The sequence below is a fragment of the Accipiter gentilis genome, chromosome 10 (genome assembly GCF_929443795.1).
Source record: "Accipiter gentilis chromosome 10, bAccGen1.1, whole genome shotgun sequence".
Lineage (NCBI taxonomy): Eukaryota > Metazoa > Chordata > Aves > Accipitriformes > Accipitridae > Astur > Astur gentilis.
Genome location: NC_064889.1, coordinates 28,168,141 through 28,192,669, shown reverse-complemented (window position 1 = coordinate 28,192,669; position 24,529 = coordinate 28,168,141). Strand labels below are relative to the sequence as shown.

Below are 24,529 nucleotides of genomic sequence, written 5' to 3'. Positions count from 1 at the left end.
AGAAAACTCAGTGACATTTTAAGCAAGAAGAACTAGAAGTTGTGAAGTCTGTGGATGCAGAGGGTGGGCTGTGATCCCAGGTACTCTTAGAAAATCATCTTGTTCTAGACTTTGCAAGCCAGGCAGCAGTGCAGCCAGTTTTGCAGAGCATGCAGGTCCCCAGGGTTAATCTGCACCCTGGCAGAGCAAGTCAGGGGAATCCAGGACCTCTTTGCAGAAACAACGCATGTCCCAGAACCACTGATCTACAGCATAACCCCTTCGCTCTGGCCACCGACTCCAGGCAGAAGCTTTCCTGTGACCCTGCTGCCACACAGAGTGCTCGAGGCTCTCCTCGCATTCACCGGCTCAGCCTACAGGCAGTGTTTGTGCCAAGTCCTTTTCAGGTAGGGTGGCAAATCTGGGGCTTTGGCACAGCCTGAGTGTTTTGGAGGGAATGCACCACACCGCACCGCACTGGGGGACTCTCATTCCTGGATGTCAGGGATGCAGACACCCCTCCCAACATCCCTCCTGAGGAAGATTTTGGGACGAGGAGGGAGAGATGAGATCAGACTTTCAATGAACTTTCCCCGACGGAAAAGGCAAAGCAATTACACTAGCCCTTTTGAATTGTTCTCCTGCTTACCAGGGCACAGGGCTTTTTCTTTCAAATGCAAATGAAAGCCCTGCCTGGTGCTTTTCCCTGGGGGGATTTCAGGGCCGGTGAAAGCGGTGAGGAGAGGGCTGACCTTAGAGACTCCTGTCCACTTTTCTGCAGGCTGCCAGAGCACCCTCTTGGCTTTTGGGGTACAGCAGAGGAGACAACAATGTGGGGCTGCCCTGCCTGGAGACCAACTAGAAAACATCTGTGTTCAGTGCACTCCAGCGCTGGGGCCAACCACAGACTCCCCGGGGCTTGTAATCCTACAGCTACGCTAAGGGGAGTGATACGTGGTTTGCTTTGGAGTAGGGGTGACAGTACCTAGGGGAGCCCTGTCTGCAAGGCCGTGGGTTTGCACAGAAGGTGCTCTCAGCCATTGCAGCTTGGCTGAAACCCTGCACCAAGACTGAACAGGAAAACCACTGAGCAGATGGGGAGTGGATCTTAGAGCCCAGATACTCTCCCCTGTAACTGATGTTGGCTCAGATCCAGGTCAGGCCCTTCCCTTCAAGGACGTAGATTTTAAATTTCTGTCCAAATGTTTACTGATGTACAATCCTTGGAAGAATTTTTTTTTTTTTTTTTCCATGCCACACCTAGTGCATGGTACTGCCAACTCTGTTTTCCCCAGACACCTGCCCTAAGCCAGGCAGATGGGCAGAGACACATGGCTGGAGTGCATCACATGGCAGAGAGGAGCTTGCCATCTAATGGACACTTCTTTGCTGTGCACCTGCAGCTGTATTAGGACTGCTTTGCACTGGAAACCAGCCATCAGCAGTGTTGAGATCCTGGCCCAGGAGCCATGAAACATGATTACAGCTGAAATGTTTGTATCTATGACAGCCGAGCACATCAAGTGCATCCGTTACTGAGGAGAGGCTATCGGTCAGCTAATTTCAGCTCACTGCCATCTATGCAGTCTCATTTTTCTAAGACTGTGGGTTTTCAATGCTTAATGCAACAAGTGCATCTTCAGCCTTGCCTTTCATCCCCTTTGCGCAATGTCGGTACAGTCCTATGGTCAGCCAAAATGTGGGACTGATCCAGCTACGAAAAAAGTTTTGGTTGATCAGTGCCCCAGTCTAGTTTAGTTCCCCACACCCTGGCTCAGCATGAAGGAGGGGAGAGAGAGGACTTTAGAAGGAAAAAGAGCCAGCAGTGCCATCACAGCATGACACCAGCTCAGTCCCTCCAGGCACAGAGAATCCACATTGCCCCTCCCACCACCATGCCCCAGCTGCTATGTATCACTGACTTTCACATAATAAATTGTAGACATTATTTGCCATAGCAGAGTCTCATTCCTTTATGTGTATTTCTCCATGGAACTGCATTTCTCCAGTGGAATTAGTTTTCCTACATTTAAAGCTGCAACTGGAGGTGGTCTGGGTAAAAGTAACCAGGATAGATACATATGGTGCTGAAAAAAAACAGTATTCAAGGGAGAAGAGCCGATACATGGATTTGCAAAATGGTCACAAGAAATGAGGCTGTCCTTGTATTTGGGAGAATTTCCCCAGCCTGACCTTGGACAAATATATCTCTTTATCCAAGGGGAAATGATCTAGAAAAGAGTCTGGGAAAGGAAGCTGCAAGGAAGAAAGGTGTCTCCAATTTAGCTGTTAGCCAGTTCATTTAAGAGGGCTTAGCTCACAGGCACTCGACACCTTGCTAGCTTCATGTACAAACCTCTTTTTGACGGCATCAAATTGGTGTTATAAAACACAAGATGTGAGGAAGTCAGGTGTCTCCTGAAGATGCCACATTAAGTGACAGTGGCCACCAGCACACTGATTTTCAAATGTTTTGCACAAGGAAAGAAGCTGAATTACTAGCTCAGACAGCACGAGCTTTTCAAGCTCTGAGATAGTGGTGGTTCATGTGAACTAGTAGATGGGAGAAGGGTCTCAGAGGGACTTGACAGTAGGTCTGGTGGACCTGTGGTTCTGTTATCAGTTGTGTGTCAGCACATTGGTGAGATCTACCTCATTAAGCAAATCAAGCCCATAGTCTGGACAGCAGTGTTAAGGAAAGGATAGTGTCATCCTGGCTGTACTGGAGCACGTCCACAAGTGCTGTATGGCATATTGAATGTGATCAGTGCCAAAGAGGTGCCCCCCTCCTCTTACTGCTTACACTAAGCACCTCATGTTTTCCCCCAGGAATAGCTTCACACATTCATGGCTGTCATGACCTGCAATTGTATGGTCTTTGACAGAGACCTGGAGTAACAACCAAGTATTTGGCTCTAAGTTTTTTTGAATTGTTTCAAAATGGTTGTAGATTCTGTGTAGGGATTTTAGATAACATCACCTCCTGCTCAGGTTGCTCCTCCCTGGGCTGCCCAGGAGCTAGGTCTCCTCTTTAGAAGTGCCTCCCCAGCAAGTTTTGCAGCTCATCTCTTGGTGTGGAGGGAGTCACCTTCCTCAAGGGGCTTGCTTTGCATCTGGACTACATACATTGCAGTGTGTCGGCACCATCTGGACAGCAACTTACTGCAGGATTGAAGGGGAAAAGCAGATGGAGAGTAAAACAGGGAAAAGGGAGAAGAAAAAAGGCCTACTCTGCATTGGGAAAATGCCCTGCACACTATTGTTGTATTCTGCAAGAACCACTTTGCTATTCAGGAAACTTCTCCCCTTCCTTCTTCCACTTTCACAGTCCAAAAAACAGGTAAGGGATTTCCCCCAAGCTCTGGAGGGCTTTTAGAGTCAACAGGGAGGAAGAGGGATGTCCACATATCGACAGCTTGACTTGGTGATCTGCTTTGGACCTTAGACGAGAAGAAGCATGGGCTCACAGTGTCTGTCTGCAGACCTTGAAAGGAGTCCAGACCAGCACAGGGGAGGCAGCCAGATCCATTGTGTACATATAACTCCATATGTCTGTCCATGAGATTACTCCAGACAAACGTGCTTTCACTTAAATTCAATCCTTAACTTACTGCATGCTCATTTTTTAGGTGAGTGCTATAGAGAGGGGCTTGCCCATGGTGAAGGCAGTGTGGTTTTGAAACCAGTCTTTTGCAGTCCTACCATCCCAGCACACCTTGCTTGACTTCATCTGTAGTTCAGCTTTCTTTGTCTTCTATTTCACATCTTTACTGTCCACCGTCACCAGGGACAGACCTTGCAATAAGCAGTGTAAGTGATTGCTAAGGATCCCATTTCTCAGGGATATTTGACCCAAAGGCTACAAACAGGACTGCTTGACAGATTCAGAAGGATGCAGTCAGAGTCCTTTGCTTCCTCTGAAATGCTTTGATTCATCTGAAGTGCTTTGGTCCAGCTGGGCCTGGATTTTCCTCCAGCTACAGGGTGGTCCTTGAGCAGTTATTTATTGAACTAGAGAGTTTTGCAGTCTTTCAGAGAACAAGGTTGTAAGGCTTGGGAAAACTGTCTAGCTTGGACAAACATAATTTTTCTCATTGAAATGTAGTTGTGATCTTTGCTTTGAAGACACAGGCCATGTGCTTATGGAAGTTTTGTTCCTGTAGCAGCTTCACATCTTGACCAGAATTACTGAACTAAACCAGTCGCTTAGCACGCCACCTCAGTCCCTTCAGTCTGATGTAAATATCATTCACCTCTGAAAGGGACAGCTACATCCTTATTCCCATCTCCACCTGCTCACCCAGCCTCCCACTTTTGTACAGAAAGTGAGATCAGGAACCTGATCTGGCTGAAAACTAACCTCGATGAGAAAAACAAACAAAAAAAGGAGAGAGAATTTTCTGCAAGATCATATATACACTAACACAGGCACAAGAGAGGCAGGAGAATCACGTGGCTGAAGGCTGAAAAGGGAGAAAGACCACCTCCTTCAGCATCATCACGCACTCACATACAATTAATATGACCACAAAACTGCTTTGCTTGGCCTTGGTGCAGAAGTAAAATAAAAATAAAAAAAATAATTAAAAAGCTATGTTTCAGGAAGCGTAGCTGAGCATCAAATTTTCTAACTTAAGTATTCCCATGGAAGGCAGTCAGTGAGTAAATAAATAGAAATTGCTTTACCTACAGGAGAGTAGTTCATACTGCTATAAATATTATACTCTGCCATATTGTTAGGTTTCAATACAGAAAGGTAGTAAATATTGCATAAATTATCAGGGGAGTTTCAGTATTGCCAACCACATGTGTTAAGGAAACCACAAATGAGATCTGAAAACAAATCTGAGGTTGGATTAAAAATCACAGGTTCTAAATACATAAATGTTGATGTCTTTTGTTTGCCTTTTGCCTTTAGGGCCTTCAAGGTGCAAAGTGTTGCTGTTTCTTCTTTACAAAAAAGGAGGCAGTGATCGCCCTTTAATGAACAGACAGATGAAATTCCTACCTAATCAAATTATTCAAGAACCTGGGGCTTTAAATATTTATGATAAAATACTACAATTCTGCTAAAACTGAGACAATTGGACACACAAGCATTTATTTAAGGGTATGCTCATTTTCTATATGCTGTGGTTTAGGCCCAGCCAGCAACTAAGCAGCACATGGCCACTCGCTCACTCCTCCCCTCCCCCAGTGGGATGGGGAGGAAAATCAGAAGAAAAAGGTAAAAACTCATGGGATGAGATAAGGACAGTTTAATAGGACAACACAAAGAGAGAAGTAATAATAATAATAATAATAAATAACAACAATAATAATAATTAAAAAATAAAGAACATACAAAATGAGCCATGCACAATGCAATTGCTCTCCACCTGGAACCAGATGCCCAGCCCGTTCTCCTCCCTGCCCCGGCCAGCTCCACCAAGTTAAATACTGAGCATGATGTCATATGGTATTGAATATCCCCTTGTCTATTTCAGCTCAACTGTCCTGGCTGTGTCCCGTCCCAGCTTCTTGTGGAAATTAACTCTATCCCAGATGAACCCAGGACACTATGGAAATAGTTACCAGGATGCCACAACTAGCAGCACTAGTTTTAAAGATGTTACTTCAGTAGTTATCATAGGATTTCCCAAAATAAGACCTGTTTGAGCAAACCTAAATATACGATAAATACTGTAAGTTATTGTCAGTATAAAGGGATTAATTACTTAGAGACCCTTAAACATGCCAAGCAATTTGGTACACTGAAATCAAGGCAGGTTTCCTGGACTACCTGGACTTTAATGTCTGTGTAAGGCCAATATCAGACATACAGAGAGATCACACTTAGCCCCTGCTTGTGTAGAACACCACCCTGCTTTCCCAAAAAAGAAAGTTCTTCTAAGGACATCCAGATTTCTCTTTTTAAATGACTTTTTTTTCCCTTTAACAGTAATCTAATTTTACTAACATCTACGTTGCTCTGAGACTTACAAACATACAAAAAAAAAAAATTTTTTTTTTTTTTTAAAAAGTAGTTCATCATTTCAGCTGTTTTTTAATTGGCCAAGCAGAATATTCTAATTACAACATATGGGAAAGGGCTTTTAAATTAAATATTTATTTTTAAAAAATTATAATAATAAGCATGCATAAAATATCCAAGGATCTGTGTTTCACATGAGGAACATAGTACTGCTGGTGGTCAGTTAGTACATCTGTCCTCAGCTCCTTCAAAGAGTATGTCTCACATTCTCCCAGATCAAGTCTGATGGAATGGAAAATCTGCAGGAACAGAAAAGGTAATTAATAGTAAAAAGCTAGATTTTGACAATGTCATATACAGATATTTCTACAGAAATGCTACTTTGAAAGCCACTGTTTAATGTGACTTCAGTTAGACTTAAGCAGATGCTTAAAGTTAACCATCTGCTTAATTGCTGCTAGGATTAGGGATGGATTTAAATAGAGCTTTTAGTTCTTCCTTAACATAGTGCCACTTTCTTTTTGCCTTAATAAAGCACTTATGCCCATGGTTCATTTTAAGTGCTTGATTAGTGCTAGTGACTTCACTTACATGCTTAAAGTTAAGAATATGATCAGTGTTAGATTGTATCTGGATCTTAATTGTCTATAAAGTACTGGCCCAAAGCCATGTTTAGCAGTTAACAAGCATGCAAACAAGTCCTGCATCTAGGAATAGAAAATGCTAGAAATCAGCAAAAGGACAAAGTAAACTTCAAAAAATCACAGCACATACGTTCTTCTTCCTGGCCCCTAGCAGAGAGTAACATAAAGTCCCTGCTTCTCTGTTCAAACACTTTGATGCGGGCCATGTCTTGCTGGCTGATTAAGAGCAAGTGAATTTCTATGACTTGAGAGTGATTTAAAACCAGTTGATGTGTTAAGAGTCTGCTTGTCTTGATCATCATGTTGGTTATAAAGTGGCACTTTATCACTCCTAAGCCAGAACAGAGGCTGGAAAAGCCCTGCTGGACTCTAGTCTACTCCATGCAAGCTGGCAGCCCACCCTCCTCTCTGTGTCCCTGGGCATCCTCCTGTAATGGCCCGGGTGACAGGACAAGCACCAATTCTGAGCCACTTGGTTCCATGGGAATCCAAATAAGACTTTTTTTCTGTGAATTATGGCTGGAGTGTAACAAGCAAGGAGGCTTCTACTCTTAGCTTTTTGCTAAATTCTGTGTCTTTTCAGTATAAAGAGAGAGTACGATGGGACAACCAGGCACCCCTGGCTGTTTCCTAAGGTACAGCAGTGAATAGGGTCTTTGACTTCTGCTCTCAAAGTGGAAGCACAGTCCAGCCCCACTGGACTCACTGAAGAGCCCTTCTTGCAGTGATTTCATCCTCACTTTTTGTTTCTCTTTGTACTTCATGAAAGAGGGAAAACCAGGGAGGACTTTGCATTCCCTTTCCTCCTCCTTCCTGCCAATACCATGGGTTTAAAAACAACCATGTGTTTCTTCTAAAGGTATTAGCATAATTATCTCTCCACTCTGAATGTGCAATAGTTGGCTGTGTTCCACAAAAGATTGCATTTAACTAATCCTGCTTTAGAAACCCATACTGTTTATATCTTCTAAAATCAACTTCATCTTCAGAAATGCCCTTTAAAGGACACATTTTGTTCTATTCTGACCATATGTTTTCATGGTGATCTGCGTATTTTAAACGTGTTTCCAAAGGTTAGCATCCAGGACTGCTCCCCCAGATGCTGTTTGTGCATTGCTGTCTAACGTTAGTCATGCAGCCTGCTCAGCTGTTTGTTTTTTGAGAAAACCAGTCCATATTTATCTAATTACTTTGTGTTTGGAAAGTCAGTGTGAAGTTCTCAAACACAGAGGGGATCCCAGGCACTGACTGTCAACACCAACTAAGTTTATCCTATGGGGTTTGCCATGAGCTGTGCAGAGCTTTCTCTCCCAGAGAGAAAGTCCTTGTTCTTCATCTGGATTTCTTCTATTTATTTCACCACTTCTTTTTCCTGACTTATGCTGGAACATGAGAGAAAGGGCAGAACTAAGTAAATTAGAAACAAAGAAAATCAGAGCAAATAAAATCTGAAATAATATGGAGATTTTAAACTCCAGATCAAAAGTGAGTTCAAACATTCCCATTCTGGGGGGTGGGTGTCATTGTAATTATTGCTTTCTAAAATCAGAGGCATTGCTGTTGAGAAATTCCCATGCGGGATATGTCTCTTTTCCAGAGCCTCCTGCTGGTGAGTCTAGCAAGGCTCTGTTAACATTGGAAAAAGCTGCCCTTTTTGATAGACCTCATACTCCATTGTCTACATGAAGGAAAAACATTTCTTCATCAAGAAAACAGCCTTTCCAAAGATGCTTCAAAAGGTATCAGTTTCCTTGGAGAGAGATATTTGGAGCTCTGCGTAACCTTTATCTTCACTGTTATGTTGCTGGGTTTTAAAATAACATTTTAGCCAAGGTTGAGAAATATACTTCTCGTGGTTTTGTTTTTCTGTAGGTGTACTTTTTAGCTGTAGTTGCTGAAAAACAAAAGTTGTATTTTCCTCATACCAAGTTCTTCCAGACAGTTTGCTTTTGCAGTTTGGCACTTTGATGCTTTTGAAAGAGTCAGTGAGTATCTATATAAATGCACTGTGAAGGAGAAATATGCTTGTGTGTAGGGAGTTCATGAGTGGGCATGGTTTATATGGTACTTGTTCCATCGCTGGATATAAGGTGTGTGTGGGAGGAAGAGAATCCACTGTGAATGAGTGTGTGTTTGTGCATATTTTCAACAGAGGAGACATATATTTTTTGAGTGAACATAAAGCCCTGTTGTAAGAGGCAGTCCTCCTCATGCTACCCATTTTTACTCAGATGTTTGGGGGAGAAGGATTATTTTCCACCTGTTTTTTGGCATAGCTCAGTGGGCCATGCTGATTTTCTGAAGTGGTTGGATGTAACCTCCAGAACTTCAGTGCCCATTGCAGCTGAGTATTTTCCACCTGCAGCTGTACATTCACCTCCTCCTTGATTTCTTACAGTTAATTTAATCCTCCATCTCCTAGAGCCTTAAAAAAATGAATGAACAATACCCATTTACCTACCTGTTGCAAAGTCAAAAATGTAAAGAAGTTAAATGACCCCTGTCCCCACACACGCTCTGCTTTTCTGCCATGAGAACCACATAGTACATATATGTATGCATCAGCATCTATATGCACATAGCACATGCACTCATGTGTTACATGCCTGTAGATAATACAAGCACACTCACATTAAAAAAACCCTACCAAGAAGAAACACTGTTTGTAGCAAGTCCAACAGCAAAATCATAGCTTTCCATCAGGAACTTGCTCAGGTAGAACAATTACTTCATCCAGAGCAATGGTTTCTGCCATTTTTTTTCCCTTTCTGGGTAGACTAAACTCTGCCTGTAACTATATATAAAGTCCTTACAGTTTAAAAAGACTTCCATTTAAAGTGTAGAAACAAGAGGTCAAAAACCAGCAAACGACTGAGCTGAAGTTTCCTGTGAAATGTTAACTCACACAGTTTTTAGTTACTTGACAGGTATTTTCTGAAAAGATATCTGCCTTGAGCATTGCTTGGACAATGTAGCTCTGGGCATAAAGTCGCTGCTGTACAGTAAAGGAGGCTTGTAGCCGTCCCACGATGTGAGAAGTATGAGGCACCAAATGACAGCTCGAGGAGGCCGGCAGGGTAAGCACTTGACTGGCATCCAGGTGAACCAGACTCTCTCTTGCCCCTGCCAGGGAGTTCCCGCAGCCAAGTCCACGGCGCAAATCCTGCTGACAAGTCTGCAGCGGCTCCAGGTGTGAGAAACACTAGCCTCCTGCCTGACCTTCCTATGCCAGCAAAACACAGAGCATCCGCGCAACCGTGCCAGTGGTGGCAGCTTTGGCTGCCCTCAGCGATGGTGCTCAGGAGGGCGCACAGGAGGGGAGCTTCTGTCCGAGGATATGGGGGCACTCCTGGGAGCCTCTGCTGCCGTGGGTGAAACAGCAGCATCTGCCTTGTGGGAAAGGCCTGGAGGAAGCTGAGATAGTTAATCAGAGCCTTTCAAAGTTGCTTTGGTTTCTTGTTCCTTAAGTTTCGAACAACTGCAACATGGGTTTCAAAAGTGTGGAGCTCCAGACAGCTGCCACAGCCACAGTCAGGCAGGGCGTGCTCTTGCTGGGCCTGGCAGGGTTGTGATGGAAAGTAATAAGCCTGGGGCTGAACTGGGCTGGGGGGAGCATTTCCAGTCCTCCTCATGTTACTGTGTGGCTGCAGGGAAGCGATTCCACCTGCCTTCATCCTTTTCCCCACATGTATACCAGGAACAGTTGCACCTGCCTTACCTTCCTCACAAAAGTGGTATGATTAATTAGCATCTGATTTATGCTTGCAAAATCCTATTAAAAATCCCCTGTGTGACCTGAAAAATCTGACCTGAGCATTCCATGGCTGCTCCTCAAAAGTAATAAAACCTTGCAGATGCAAGTTCAATTGCTTTCTGGCTCATCTTAAATCTGGGGCTGACAGACCCCACCCTACCTGTGATGGGAGTCTGGAAGCTGTTTGTGAGGCTTAGAGGAGCGATAGAGGAAAGCCTGCATGGAAAATAACAGTTCCATAATCAGTGCAGGATTTGGATGGCGTGGGATACTAAAGAACAGGGCCATTCACCGCTTAATGAGGATTAAAATAACTCTTGAATAGCTGCCTTATTCCCCAAGCATCCTGTTCAATGAATGAGTCACAGGATTACAGTTGAAAAATAGGCTGGAATGGTAGAACAAAAACCTGACATAATGAATATCAAATTAAGGATTTGGGGACAGCCTTTAATCTGGCATTTCCAACCCCTTTAATGACTGACATGCTGACTTTACTAGTAGCTTAATTTTTTGTTTTGTCTTGTGTGCCCCTTGCTACAGTCCCTTTTTTAGGGGTCAGTTTGTTTGGGCATTGTTAGCCAGGTGCAGAAACACTCTGCAAGCAGGATATTGACAGCATAAAAAGTATAGAGTAATCAGTTATCGGCTAATGTACATGAAAGACAGCTGGGACTTAATGATCTATTAGGCTAAGTATTCATATGTTCATCACCTCTGATAAGGCACTGCAGAGTCCTGGCTGGCTGGACAGACCTCCCTTAGGAGGGGACCACAGGCTTAGCCTCCCCAGTTCCCTGGGATGGCACTTCATGCTGGGAGCTGCTGTCTGCCACCATCTCTGTCTAATCTAAACTAATGAGAAAAGGCTTTGCATAGCAAAGGGTTGATGCCTGCTCCCCTTGTCCAGGCACCCTGCTCAGCTTTGCTTGACCAGCATAGCAGCAGTTAAAGGACATCTGCTCAAGCGTTCCCCTCTGGACTACAAATAGTGAATAGAAAATGCCAGAGGGGGGCAGGCAGATGATAAATGAGCAGCTTTATGCCAAAAGTATTTACATTCTCATCATCAGTTTTTGGTCTGCTTTCCTTCTTGCCTTTAGGGTCTGCATTTCTTTCAGTTCCTAAAGCCTGAAGTCTTTTGTCATATTTAAGTACCCTGGAAGATTAGCCCTTGAAAGGGATTTTCTCTTCATTAGTGCAGATGCCAAACAGTTATCTTGTCATCAGAAAAATAAACTGCTTGTTACATCCTTCTCTGAAAATCTCAGCTGGGGAATAAGGTTGAAGGTAGGCAAATGCTGAGGTTGCTGAAAAGACCAGAGGGGCAGAAGGCAAGGAATTGTATTTCACAGGCTGATTGGTCCTGTTTAGTCCATTTCTTTTGTCCTGTAGACTACAGATTCCAGAGCAGTTCCCAGTACTTCAATAAATACTATAAAACTAATGCAAAATATTGCATGACTGTCAGAACGATCACGTATCTATAATATAGTTGGCATATATTAAAAATATCCTTGCTTTGCAGTTTTTATAAGGAACTTTATTAGGAAAGACAGGCTGGAAAATACAGTGTTTTCTTCTCATATTCTGACACTTGAAAGTTTTTCCATTATAGAACACAATAAATCTAGGTTTTATTAACAATAAACATATACAAAATCCCCGAGACTGAAAAAATATACCCCAGAGAAGACTAAAACCAAGTACCAAAGGAAAGGTTAAGTCCTTATGCAAAAAGATTGTTTCTTGAGAGGCTCTCCTGGATAGGAAGTGCAATGGGAACACTTTGGGGGCTATTTAAGGTTTTCTTCATCAGTTACCCAGGCTTTCACAGCTTCAGACAGACAGTTCAGTTAGTGATTTATGCTGCAAATCAGAGCTGTCAGTTGTGACCATGGGAGGAAGAGCTCCTTTCAATGCTGAGATCAATACCTCAGCAGATGAGGAGACCCACCTCTGTGAAGAAGGGGTGGAAAAGTTGTCCAGCAGCGTCACAACCCGGAGCTAATCCATGTGCTCTGATTTCAGTTGCCCATTAGGGTGCTCTCAGGTCCCCAGGACCAGATCCTGACTTGCTCTGGGCACTCATGGACACCATTGCCCAGAGACGTCTGAGGGGGTGATGTTGCCCCAACACCAAAGTCGCTCAGCTACTGCAGGACCATAAAGAACTCTCCATATTCACTGGGAAAATTACAGCTTCATGTTTTATCATCCTCCGTGGAGAAGATGCCTGAACTTCTTGAAATCAATTGTTAGATGCCACAGCTGATCCTAGACTAAGTCTTTTAAAAAATGCACGTGCACTCTCAGTGAATTTCAGGAATTAATAGAGGGATCCCTCCTCTCTGTCTTCATACGCAGGCTGGGGACACTAAGGAGAGAGGCTCTTGGAGAAGTTTAGGAGATCACCTGAACCCCTCTCACACAGCTGCCCAAACCCTGACTCCCGGCGCAGCAGAAACCACCTCTTCCTGCAAGAGACACCTGGTCTGACCGTGTTGGGCTACCAGCCTATCTGAATGTCATCTCCATGGAGAGACATAGAGAAATGTGGTGAAGTGATAGGGAGAAGAGAGACAGCAAGGACTCAGCGGTGGTGCGCAGGCTCATTTGCTCCCCTGGGTGCTGAACTTGGAAGATTTCCCCTTTTCAGGGTCCAAGATGTCACTGCAACCAGTAGAAGTAGGGTGCTAGGGCCCGTGGGTGCTGGCACTGGTGACCAGGGAGTTGCAGGGTGGGAAGCCTGGTTGGGGACCACTCTGGCTGAAGGTGTTGTGCATGTTGTATGTTCAGCTGGGCCACTTCCCCAGAATTTGTGGGGCAGCTGTACAGGCTCACCTGCAGGGACACTGTCAGGGCAGAAGATGGGGCTGCCCCGCTCCTGTCAGCAGCAGCCTACATTTGGGTTGGTTTCACTCTACTCTAAGGTGACGAGGTACTTACTGGTGGATCCTACCCAGCAGCACTGAGAGTTTCTGGAGTCCTTAGGTTGGTAGCTGCAGCAGAAGGGCCACCTCAGCATGGCAGCAAGGCCATCTAGGCAGAAACTTGTCCCTTAGCATTTCCCAGTACCTACAGACTTCTCTTTCTCCCTGCAGTAGCTCATCCCCTCCAACAGCATCTTCCCTTCTCCTTTCATAAATGCACCCCATCACAGACTCCTCTTCCCCGCATGGGTGAAAGTGTATTTCCCAGAGCAGCGGTTACTGAATTCACATAGAGACCACAGATATAATTGCGTGGGATGTAGCATTTTGTAGTCTTTACTATGTGAAACCCTTTCCTTTGGAAAAAAAACTGAAGACCTTAAAACCCCCATCTTTCCACGTGTCTTCTCCCAGATTGCAAAGGGGCTGGGACCACTGGTTTCCCTTCTGCCAGTAAAATGTCTCATTCTTTCTGCTGGTTATTGTATCTGATCACTCCTCCAGCTGTGCTTAGATATTTTGTATTGTGGTCTGGCAATTCAGAGCACTGTGAATCCTTTATTTCCCTAATGGAGTTTCCTAGTAAATAGCTTTGAACTCAGATCCTTGTCTCAACGATAGATATGCTCTGCCTAACTGGCACTTCACAATTAACAGCATTATCTTGTTAAACCTGAAGAGGTGCAGGAAGGCTCAGCCATCATTTTAAAGCATTTTATTGCTTAGAAAGTGTTTACAATAGGCTACAGAAGTGGTAAATGAAGCCCAGTGCTGCACTGAGATGTCTGATTAGCTCAGCCACGTGAAAATGCCAATAATTCAAGGTCTGACTATATTTTGGATGCCATTTCTTAAGCAGTAGCCTCAAAGAACCTGAGTTTTTTAGAGGCAAAAAAAGGGAAGGGAAGGGAAGGGAAGGGAAGGGAAGGGAAGGGAAGGGAAGGGAAGGGAAGGGAAGGGAAGGGAAGGGAAGGGAAAAGGGAAAAGAGAAAGTATTTGGGGTGAAATGGAAAGCTGATCAGAATCAGAAGACAAGAGTTCCTACTTATTGTCCTGGTTTCAGGACATTTATGTAGATGCAAGTGTAATTGTCCTCCATGATGACACACTTTGACCCAGGAGTGAGGTTGTGAGAGTAAGTGACTGCATTGGAGTACTCTGTGTTTTCTGGAGAGAGAAACCTCTTGTTTCCCTTCTGGAACAATTGATGTGTTCAATTTATGTCTGCTACTGTCTTAAATGCTTGCGTTTCACATACACAAGTGTCTCCATCTCTGTGTAACCTTTTATCTGTCAGCTCCTGTAGTGTGTAAGCAACATTAGTTGAGAAGAGGACAAACAGTTTGGATGTTTGGATGTTTTCTGCAATTTGATTTGTAAATTAGCTTTGCTATAGCCAGGCTGGAAGTCCTTGCTGTCCTTAGCTACCCCGTATGACCGCAGCCTTACACCTGGCTGAAACTCAGAGGGACTAGCATAGGAACAACAGGCTACTACTATACAAAGCATGTGGAAGGAAGGAGACCTCCTGGGGAAATATCTTACTTTCTAAGGCTTTCAGGAGAGAAGTGGCTGTATAGCAATTTAGTCATGCTCAATGAACTTATCAGCTGCAAATGTCAAGGAGAGGTCATCAAAAAAATACAACAGGCTCATTACTTACTTCCTAGTTTGCAACTTTCAAAAACAGATTTAATAACTTATAAATAAGGTAATAAATGGTGGGTAAAATAACCGATAAAATATGTGATGGACACCAAGTTGAACATGAGCTAGCAATGCACCCGTGTGGCAAAGAAGGCCACCAGCATCCTGGACTGCATTTGGAGGAGTGTTGCTCGAAGGTCAAGGGAAGTGATCCTTTCCCTCTGCTCAGTACTGGTGAGAATCATCTGTAGTGCTGGGACAAGGGCTGAGCTCCCCAGTACAGGAGAGACACAGACAAACTAGAGTGGGTCCAGCAAAGGGCCAGGAAGATGTTTAAGGAACTGCAGCATCTGTTGTAATGGGAGAGGCTGAGAACTGAGTCTTTTCAGCCTGGAGAAGAGAAGGCTCAGGGGAATTTCATCAATATATGTAAATAACTGATGGGTAAGTAAAGAAGATAGAACCAGGCTCTTCTCAGTGGTGCCCAGTGACAGGTCAAGTGGTAATGAGCACAAATTTTAATACAGAAAATTCCACTTAAACATAGGAAAAAACTTTCTTACTGTGAGGGTGGTTGAACACTGAAAGAGGATTTGCAGGGAGGATTTGAGTCTCCATCCTTGGAGATATTCAAAACTCTAATGAACATGGTCCTGGGCAACTGCTCTACCTGATCCTGCTTTGTGAGGGAGGTTGGACTAGATGATTTCCAGAGGTGCCTCCAGCCTCAGTGATTCTGTATTTTTATGAATTTGATAACAGAAAACCAGCCATAAGAGACAAACAGTTGTTCTCAGGACATAGATGCCCCTAATGTACACTGTACATAACAGCTGCCTTTGCAACCAAAAAAAACCACTAAAAATTTTGCTCCAAAGCTGTGTGTCTGGCAGTCCTGTTGCTCACTACAATGATTAAACACCAGTCAATATTCAACATTGATATTAATATTCTAAACACATTTCTGCTTGACAATGATGTCATGAACCAAATCTGATTAAGTTTATACATACTGGCCCAGACCGTGGCCCCACAGCTTTGCAGAAGCACAAAATATTTAGATTATCTAAGAGAATAATCAAGTTGATGATTGACAAGCCTCGTGATCTAGAAACATCTACATGTGGAAGAGTTTTCTAGTAATAAATTGTTTTCTTAGTCCCACCAGAAAATATGAAAGATCTAACAGATTATTCAGTTAAGACCTAAAGTATATTGTAGCTTTGGGTAATAAAGACTTAAAATACTGCAGCTAGTTCTTTTAGACATGTATCAGACTTACCATCATATACAGTCTTCTAAAATCATATTACTGAGAAGATCTGTTTGAACTCCAGAAATGGTTAAAACCTGATGCAGAAATTAGTGAGCAGGATTCTGTATCATGCTTACTGGAAACTAGATGAAAAGGGTCCCATCTGACCCCATAACTCTGAAAATCCCTCTGGACAGTTACAGGGATTCCAGAAATATCCAGTTTCTTATTTGTCCCACCCATCCTCTGGTCCAGTTTTCATGTTAAAGTGAAATTAGACTATATGGAGGAACAGAAACTGAAGTAAAATTACAAAAGTAGTTACTGCAGGATTTTTGCTTGCTAAAAGTAACCAGCAATGGAGGATCGAAAGGAATATTCTAACTTAGCTGATTTGTAGGCCACTTATTCAAGGGCACTTCAGGAGTCTACGTGAACCTGATCTCCTTTCAAGGTTTGCTCATCAAATACTGGTAGCCAGGCTAATATCCTTTCTCTGTTTTCAGCTGCCTGTGTATACAATGAGTGCCTGTTTTGTAGATGGAGATGTAAGCTAAGGTGTCCAGTCTGTTGTCATCCAAATAAATAACCTCAGATTTTAATTCTGGCTGTGCACAGACATTCAACATGCTGTGCAGGGACATGAGTTTCCAGTGAGATAAAATAGCAGCCAACATGGACTTCTCAGAAACAAATCATGTCAAGCTAATCTTATTTTTATTTTTTACTGTGTTTTGCGGCTAGGGAGAAATAGCTTATATTAAAGATCATGCCCTTAGCAAGATTTTCAGCAGTTTCTGGGAAAGTAATGCAAGACTAGTTTGAGAAGCATGTTCTTAATGAACCTCTATGGGGTAGGTACCATAATGGCTGACTAACCAAAAAGGTAACTAAATTATCAGTAAAAGGATGAACTGATGTGGTTCTGCATTTAGTCTTTTTGTTACTGGTGGAAAAGGAATTTGCTTATTAATTTTGCAGATGATACGAAGTTTGGATGACCGTAAGTCTATTAGAGGATGGGATTAGAATATGAAATGTTACTGAAAAATTGGAGAAATAGACTGAGAATAAATTGATTAAATGGAGAAAAATGCTACACATTGGACTGAAACAGGAATACTAAAAAGCCTTTGTATGTGTTGAAGAACAATCGGACAGGTAGAAGTTCTTTGGAAAAGAAATAAGGAATCATAAAGGATCACACACTTGACATGAACCAGGAAAAAAAATATTGTGCAAATTTGTGTGAACAAGAGTAGATTAGGAAAAATCCAGCCACTCCACTCTGTACTTGTAAGGTCTCTTCTCAGAAACATGTCCCAGACTGTATTCCAGACTTGAGAAGGATCTAGGTCAATCAGAGAGAGCACAGGATGCTAGAATGACAATAATCAAAGGCAAAGCAAGTTTTATAGGGAAACATAAAGAAAATGGCATTGTTTAGCTTGAAGAATAAAGTTAAGGGACAGTAACAGCTGTAGTTGTAACAGCTTTGTTGTAAAGAGATATTGCAGAAATAAGAGGGATTTTCTCCATGTCCCTGGTAGACAGGAAAGAAGAAATTGGCCTAAAAAGCAGTAAGAAAGACCTAATGAAACAGATCTGGGGAGAAAGTGAAATTTCAATGATAGGTTATTAAGAATAGCAGACTAGACATCAGACTAGCCGATCCTGCACCAGGAGAGCATGAGATGCAAGAAGATTTCTTGAAATCTCATCTCACCCTACTTTACTACAGTGCCATAATGGGTTGTAAAGATCCGGACAAAGAATTCATTCCTTATTGAAGACTTGTCTGGAAACTAAAGATGACAGTTTATTAGCAGTCACTTATTTAATGGTTTATTACAGTGAGAAAGAGAGAAAGTCATTTTCCAACCCAAAGGGTAGGTACTAACCACAATGGTAGCAGTCATTCTGCCATTGATTGTTCCTCCTACTTTGCAGCATGATGCATTTAATACTGAATGCATGAGGTCTTGCAGGATTTTCATTTCTCAGGGGAGGGAGATCTACAGTCCATGTGCACCTATTTAACTCTACCTCCTGTGTTTATGAGGCCACTTATTTGATCTTTCCCTGTACTCACACAGGACATTGTTGTTGTGGTTGCGGTCACAGTGGGAGAGTGTTTTTCATGTAGTTGGGGCGACTGCCCTGAAGACCTCCATGTTGGATGGAGATGGAGCAGTGGAGTAAGGGCTGCAAGATTCCAGCAGTTCCCAGGAACACATCACCGATGTCAGTATACAAGTTGTGGCTTCTTCCTGTCTGGACATGCTTCTTACCTTTGCAAATAACTCTAATTTGCAGGCTCAGCAGAAGGGGAGCAGCTTCCCATTATCGTATTCTTCTTGCATCTGGAATTTTAAGTGAACTACATAACAGAATCTTCTGCTTTCTTAAGCATTTTCTTCTCCTTTTTTTAATCATGCTGAGATTTCCTGTGAATACTGTGAGCTGTAATTATCATCTGCAGATCAGTGGGTATGCTAAGCTGTTTCTTAAAAGGATTTCTTTTTTCTGTGAATTTCAGATGACCAAGAACAAAATTATAATCACCTGATACTAAACAGTGCCACCCAGACACCTACACATGGTAAGAGAAAACAAAGAGCAAAATTACACACGTTGTAACTTTCCTCTGCCAGCCAGTAAGATTTACTGGTATCAAAGTATGTTTAATGTTAATAGAAATGTTCCTATGGCAATGATGCATGAATGATGGTTTCCATTAACATTAAACATAGGACCGTATTTTTAAATACTGCGCACAATGAAATATGGCCCAGTCTTTTATAACTTTACCTATCAGCCTTGTGTTTCCCCATGTCTGATTGCTCCTTTCTCCCATCCACATCAGCAAGATGCTGTCAGATTTAACCGGCCAAGGGTCCATCTTGTCAGCCAAGCCACCCAACTCATAGTGCTGCTTGTGCATATTTCTAAGATAGGTTATAAGGACAGTGAACATGGGCCAAGGGCTCCTAAGCTGACATGATTTTGGCATTACAATAAGTGGCCGGAGATTGGGTTCACAGCTAAATCCAAGCTGCCCAGCCCATACTTGCATGGGTCTGGTTGGGATAACCTACTGAAGCCCCTGATTCACTGCACAATGTCCTCTACTTTCTAGTATGCAGGATAGGTAAAGACCATGAAGAGATTCAGGAGTCCCCCTGCCCACTTTCATAACAGAAATGCCTCTTTCTAAACCAGTTGCAGTGGTTGCTCTCACACCCTTCAAAATCCCCTTTATTTTATTGTGGAAACATGACTTTTCTCTGACCATAGGAACTTATGAAACCCAGAGCACCTTTCATTTCCCTATGCCCACCACAGGGTGGACCAGCACTGACCTCAGAAGTGACACCTCAGGAGATGTCTGGGGCAGCCTATCACCACCATATAACCTGTCTGGTCATCCCTCTTTAGAGTGAAAGCAGGCCTTCCAGAGTTCCTCCAAAGCTTCCCTGGGTTTGGTCTTTGTACCAAATATGTGTTAATACCCCTGACAGTGCTCTTGCTGAGCTCTGAAAACCCATGATTTTCATTTGTCTTACCTCTGCACATGGGTTGGCACATTTATTGGCACCTCTCTATCCAGCCTTCTTGACCTAATAAACTTGGGGATGCCCATGTCATCCTTTAGCCAGTTTTGAGAGTTCAGACGCTATTCAAAGATACTTGTTTGTGTTCCCCTTTGTTTCCACCATCTCATCCCAGCCTGGAGATGTTTCTTTGCTTCCTCCATGGCCAGAAACTCTGCCCCTCTCTGCTCAGCCCTGTCCCTCCAGCCCTTCTGCCTCCTCTGCCCTAGCTTCCTCCTCCTTTTGATGTACTTGACCCCAGCTTAGCAGTTGAGTGTGGGCAGCATGTGCCTCCCTACATCGTAGCAATCACAGACCACACAGTCAAATCACCTGCAGCTTCCTGGCTTCATCTAAATCCAGACCAGTCACTGTCACCCAAACCCAAACCAGTGGTTCCCCCTGTCTCTGTACAATCAGTCCAACCTTTGAATGAACCCCCAGGTCCTCTCTGCTTTCTTCCCTCTTCTGCTCCTACCTTGTCTTGGTCTTGTCCTTGTTCTTCCCTGCACCCTTTGTCCTTTGTATGTCATATATTCCTCCAGCATTTGAAGCTGGAACCTTCCTTCTGCTGGGGAACCAGTAAGCGATGGGTAAATCCCAACTTAACATACACTTCTTGCAGGCCTGAAACTCTGTATTTGTTACTCTTTTTGTTCTGGCATTTGTTTTTAAGTCTGAAACTTCATCTTGATAACTATTCTGGAACTGATTTATTGTGAGTCGTGTGTTCTTGCATAGAAATTTCCATGCTGTTTTACTGAAAAAAAGGGTGGGAGAACAATTGCCGTTGAAAAGGTCACCTAAAATCTTTGGTGTTTCTCCTTCCTAGAGGGTGGGTCAGGAAGCTCCTCAGCCTGCAGGTTACTTTCAGTTTTAAGACTACATTATTAGGGGTTTTTTTTCCATCTCCCAAAAAACACAGGAGAAACAATGTCAGCTTTAAACCTGGCAGTGACACAGCAGTATTTATTGAACTTGAATTGACAGCCTCAAATGCTCCTCAGACTACTTATTTTGTTCACATTTTTACTATCCTGAGAAAAAGAAAAGAAGAAAAAGATGGAGTAATGGGGTGGAAATGGTATTGTCTTTTCTCTGTTCTTACTACTTGTTCTTCAAATCTAGTACATGCTGGGTTCTGTGATCTGCCCCAGCAGAGCCAGATCAGTCCCATTTACCTGTGTCTCTGCCCAGAAGTTTTAAAGTAGCTCCACCATCAGGTCCCTATTGCATTAAATAACTCAAGGTAACAACATGTGCTAAACCAGTTAAACTTCCCTCTGGCCATGACAGATGCTTTTGGTTTTTATGTACTTGAGAAACAAAAATCAAAGCAGACATACGCATGATCACTTCAACTTTTTTTTCTCCACTCATTTCTTGTGTTTACTGTATCTTAATAACTGGTTTTACAAAGTGACTTGAATGATCTGACTACAAATAACTGTATGATTCAGAGTTATATTTTATTCCTAAGTTATCCATATGTTTATGGACACTTTTGTTCATGATATTCATGTGTGCTTTTGCTGGTAAGCCATTGCTTGGTGAGTCTAAGAAGATACCTGGACCTTTCACAGAAGGCATCAAAAGAGCTTGCAGTATTCATAATTACTGCTGAAATTCTGAGATAGTTCAGCAGCGCCACAGGTTTAATTTAATTCCCTTCCTGTGTAGGACATGGTGTACATTTTATGTGTGATTATGCAAACTTGTAGGTGGGCATAAGCTGTCGTTCTGAGCATCACGTTCATGAGCTCTGTCCCTTTGTCTCTAGTACCCACCATGCAGTGACACCATCTGAAAGGAGCAGAATGAAGGGGAAGAAGCCAGTATGAGGCTTAAGACATGCCTTGTGTCGCACATGGCGCAAGTTCAGTTCACTCAAGCAGAGAAAGGTTCTCAGATTACCAACAAAGAGCAAGCAGGGCAGCGACTGTAGGTGACATGCCACCAAACAAACAACGCTTCAGCCTAAACAGCCAGAAAATCCCTGCCATGCCTGGAGGAGCTCCCTACAGCCTCCCCAAGGACTGCCACACCCAGCAAGGATGCACTTGGTCTTGTATATGTGAAGGGAAGCGTGAGCTGTTGAAAACTGGGATACCTGTCAGGATGAGAGGTCACCTGCTGTGGGTTGGTGATCTCTCTCCCATCTCCTACCATCATAGAAACTTCACAGGTTTCTTACCTTCTCCTGTAATTCCCATTACAATGAGTTTCCAAACTCATACAGTCCTGGGACTGAGCAGTGGAAGGTTTCCACAACCTAGCTGTGGCAGACATGGGGCCCAGGGCTCTGCAGGAGACCTCCTCATGGACGAGGGATTAAAGCCAAGTTCCCTGTACTCCCCTTTCCCCTTCCTGTACTAGCTAGTCCTTTGCAAAAGTAGAGCAAATGGTACCGACCCATTCATTTCCCCAAAGGCTTTGGGAATCATAACAGGATCACAATGTGCGGGAGTGATCCAGATGTGCAGTGGGGCAGCCATTCCACCAGACAGTATTCTGGGACCAACCCGCTGTATCCCTATCAGCAACATTGTCTTTGTTCAGCTGAGAAAGGCAGGGAATAGTAAACATCTGTTTCCACGGACTGATGCTAGCCGGTTGCCTACGTCCTGCTCCCTGCAGATGCCACTGTGACAGGCCCTCTATGAACGCACATAATACCTATCAGCACATTATGCAAGTATGCCCTCGTATTACTGTGGCAGTTTTTTACCCGTAAAGAAACAAATTAAAGGGGATAAGCACAACCTGTGCTCACAAGGAGCCAGGAATAAAAGGAAAAGCAGATTTGACCTTAGCTCTCTGAGCTGTTCAGCCTCAACTTCAGGTTCCCAGGTTTAAAATCCCAAGACCCTCTGTTTTAACCTGGCTTGGAGGTTTGCCACTCTTGGCTCCTCAATGCAAAGGGTATGCCCATCACAGTAGGTTGTGTGGCCGTGAGATCACTGATGTGATTACACTGAACTCTTTCAACGCAGGAAGGAATAATTACTAATTAATGGTGGGATCACATATAATCTCTTCTGTCAGGCTGCTATCATTTAATTAGCATAGTGCTGTTTGCAGCACAGTTAACACAGAGTGAGAAGAAAGTCTCCCTTTTCTCCCTGCCTGGATGGCACAAAGGGTTTGCAGAGGGGTGAAACATATGTCTGTCCTGTTTTTGGAAAATATGATATGTTGGGGAAGACAATTTCCAATGGAGTTCAATAGAAGTGACCACAGGCAAGTGAATATGTCAACCCGTGGTCTGCAATACCAGGATTTAATTTCTGCTGTTGTTGAGGGGTCTGAATTAGCCAGCATGACTCTGAGTATCCCACATCTTAAAAAAAGTCTGTTGATTTTCTTCTGGTGTCAGTCTATTCATGCTCCTAATTCACTTCTAGGACACTGAATGTCCCATTATAGAGGTATCGACAGTCCTTTAGAAACCTCAGCCTAAATTCTGCTTTCAGTGTGGCCTTCAGACCTCAAGTCCACTGAAATCAGAAGTTTGACATGGGTTTCCTTACCTCTAGATTTTAGTTTTACATCAGCTGCGGATTTAAGCTGTAAATGAAGAACTCTACAGAAGTTTTTGGAAATGCAGTGGTTTTGTATGTAAAAAGTGAATATGAGTGCTCAAGTACTAGTCTCTAAACACAACTAAGCTCTACATATGAAATGCAGGTAAATCTTTTGATACTTTAATATATCTTGCTTAGCTATTCAGTCTTTATACAAAATAAGCACATAAAATTATTTTCCTATAAAAACATTAAAATGTGAAAAAAAAGTGAAGTGCACAAAACAGAACTGAGGCAGTGTAGTGTTAGCTATAACAGAAGTATATGTTGAGTGCCTGGGCTCAGTTTCTGTAAAGCTTATTACTTTATTTTTACTGCTGCTGAAGTTTTATCTCGTTATATTTAGTGCATATTTAATTATGCTAACCAAAAGAGTCTTGTATAAACATTTTTTACATCTATATAAATAACAAGCACATTGCTAAATAATATAGTTAGTAGGGAGTTCATGTAATAATTTTTATGTAAGTTCATTGCATTTGATAGTCATCTCAAAAAATACTTGGTAAACCACCATAAGCAACAAATGGCTTCACTTCAAGTTTTTAATTTGACCAAGTGTTTTTCCATAGATGATGCCTGGGTTTGTTCTGATGGAAACAAATTTCATTTTATAGCTGTACCCATGTGAACTTTAAGCAAATTCCTATATACATATGCATGTATTTCTGTGTCTTTTTTATATTCCTTCCTTCCTTTCTTCCTTCCTTCTTCCTTTCCTTCATTTCTTTCTCTTTCTTCTTTTCTTCCGTCCATCCATCCATTCATCCTTTCTCTTTCTTTCTTTTCTTTCTTTCTTTCTTTTGTTTCTTTTTCTTTCTTTCTTTCTTTCCTTCCTTCTTTCCTTCTTTTCTTTCTCTTCTTTCTTTTCTTTCCTTCTTTTCTTTCTTCTTTCTCTTTTTTTCATTTCAGAAATCCAGGGCATCTTCCTTCCCACACAGTAATAGGGCTTTGGGGGATATATTGCTGAAATAATTCTTGCATCAGTTTTCTAACATCAGACCAGAAGCTTCAATTTGGGACAATCCCAGAAGATATGAAAATGATTCCCTATACTGTCACATCTCCTCCAGCAATTTGTTGAGAGTTTTGTGTCTATTGTGTTTAAGACACTGTTTACAAAATCATAACAATTAAGGACTGTTTAAATTAGATTTATCCCCAGT

The 24,529-nt window shown here is 42.8% G+C and overlaps 1 protein-coding gene across 3 annotated transcripts in view; it reads left to right on the top strand.

Moving 5' to 3' along the window:
- The window catches only part of SHISA6 (shisa family member 6), a 263,047-nt gene that overhangs the window by 217,687 nt on the left and 20,831 nt on the right, over positions 1-24,529 (top strand). For 2 of the 3 annotated variants that reach the window (XR_007507507.1, XM_049812525.1), the window contains exon 4: positions 18,726-18,788. The exons of the other annotated variant lie outside the window; for it this stretch is intronic. Coding sequence is in view for 1 of the 2 variants with exons in the window: in XM_049812525.1 (XP_049668482.1) it covers positions 18,726-18,788 (63 nt within the window). In the remaining variant the exon portion in view is untranslated. The remainder of the gene's footprint in view (positions 1-18,725; positions 18,789-24,529) is intronic. 3 annotated transcript variants of the gene reach the window in all.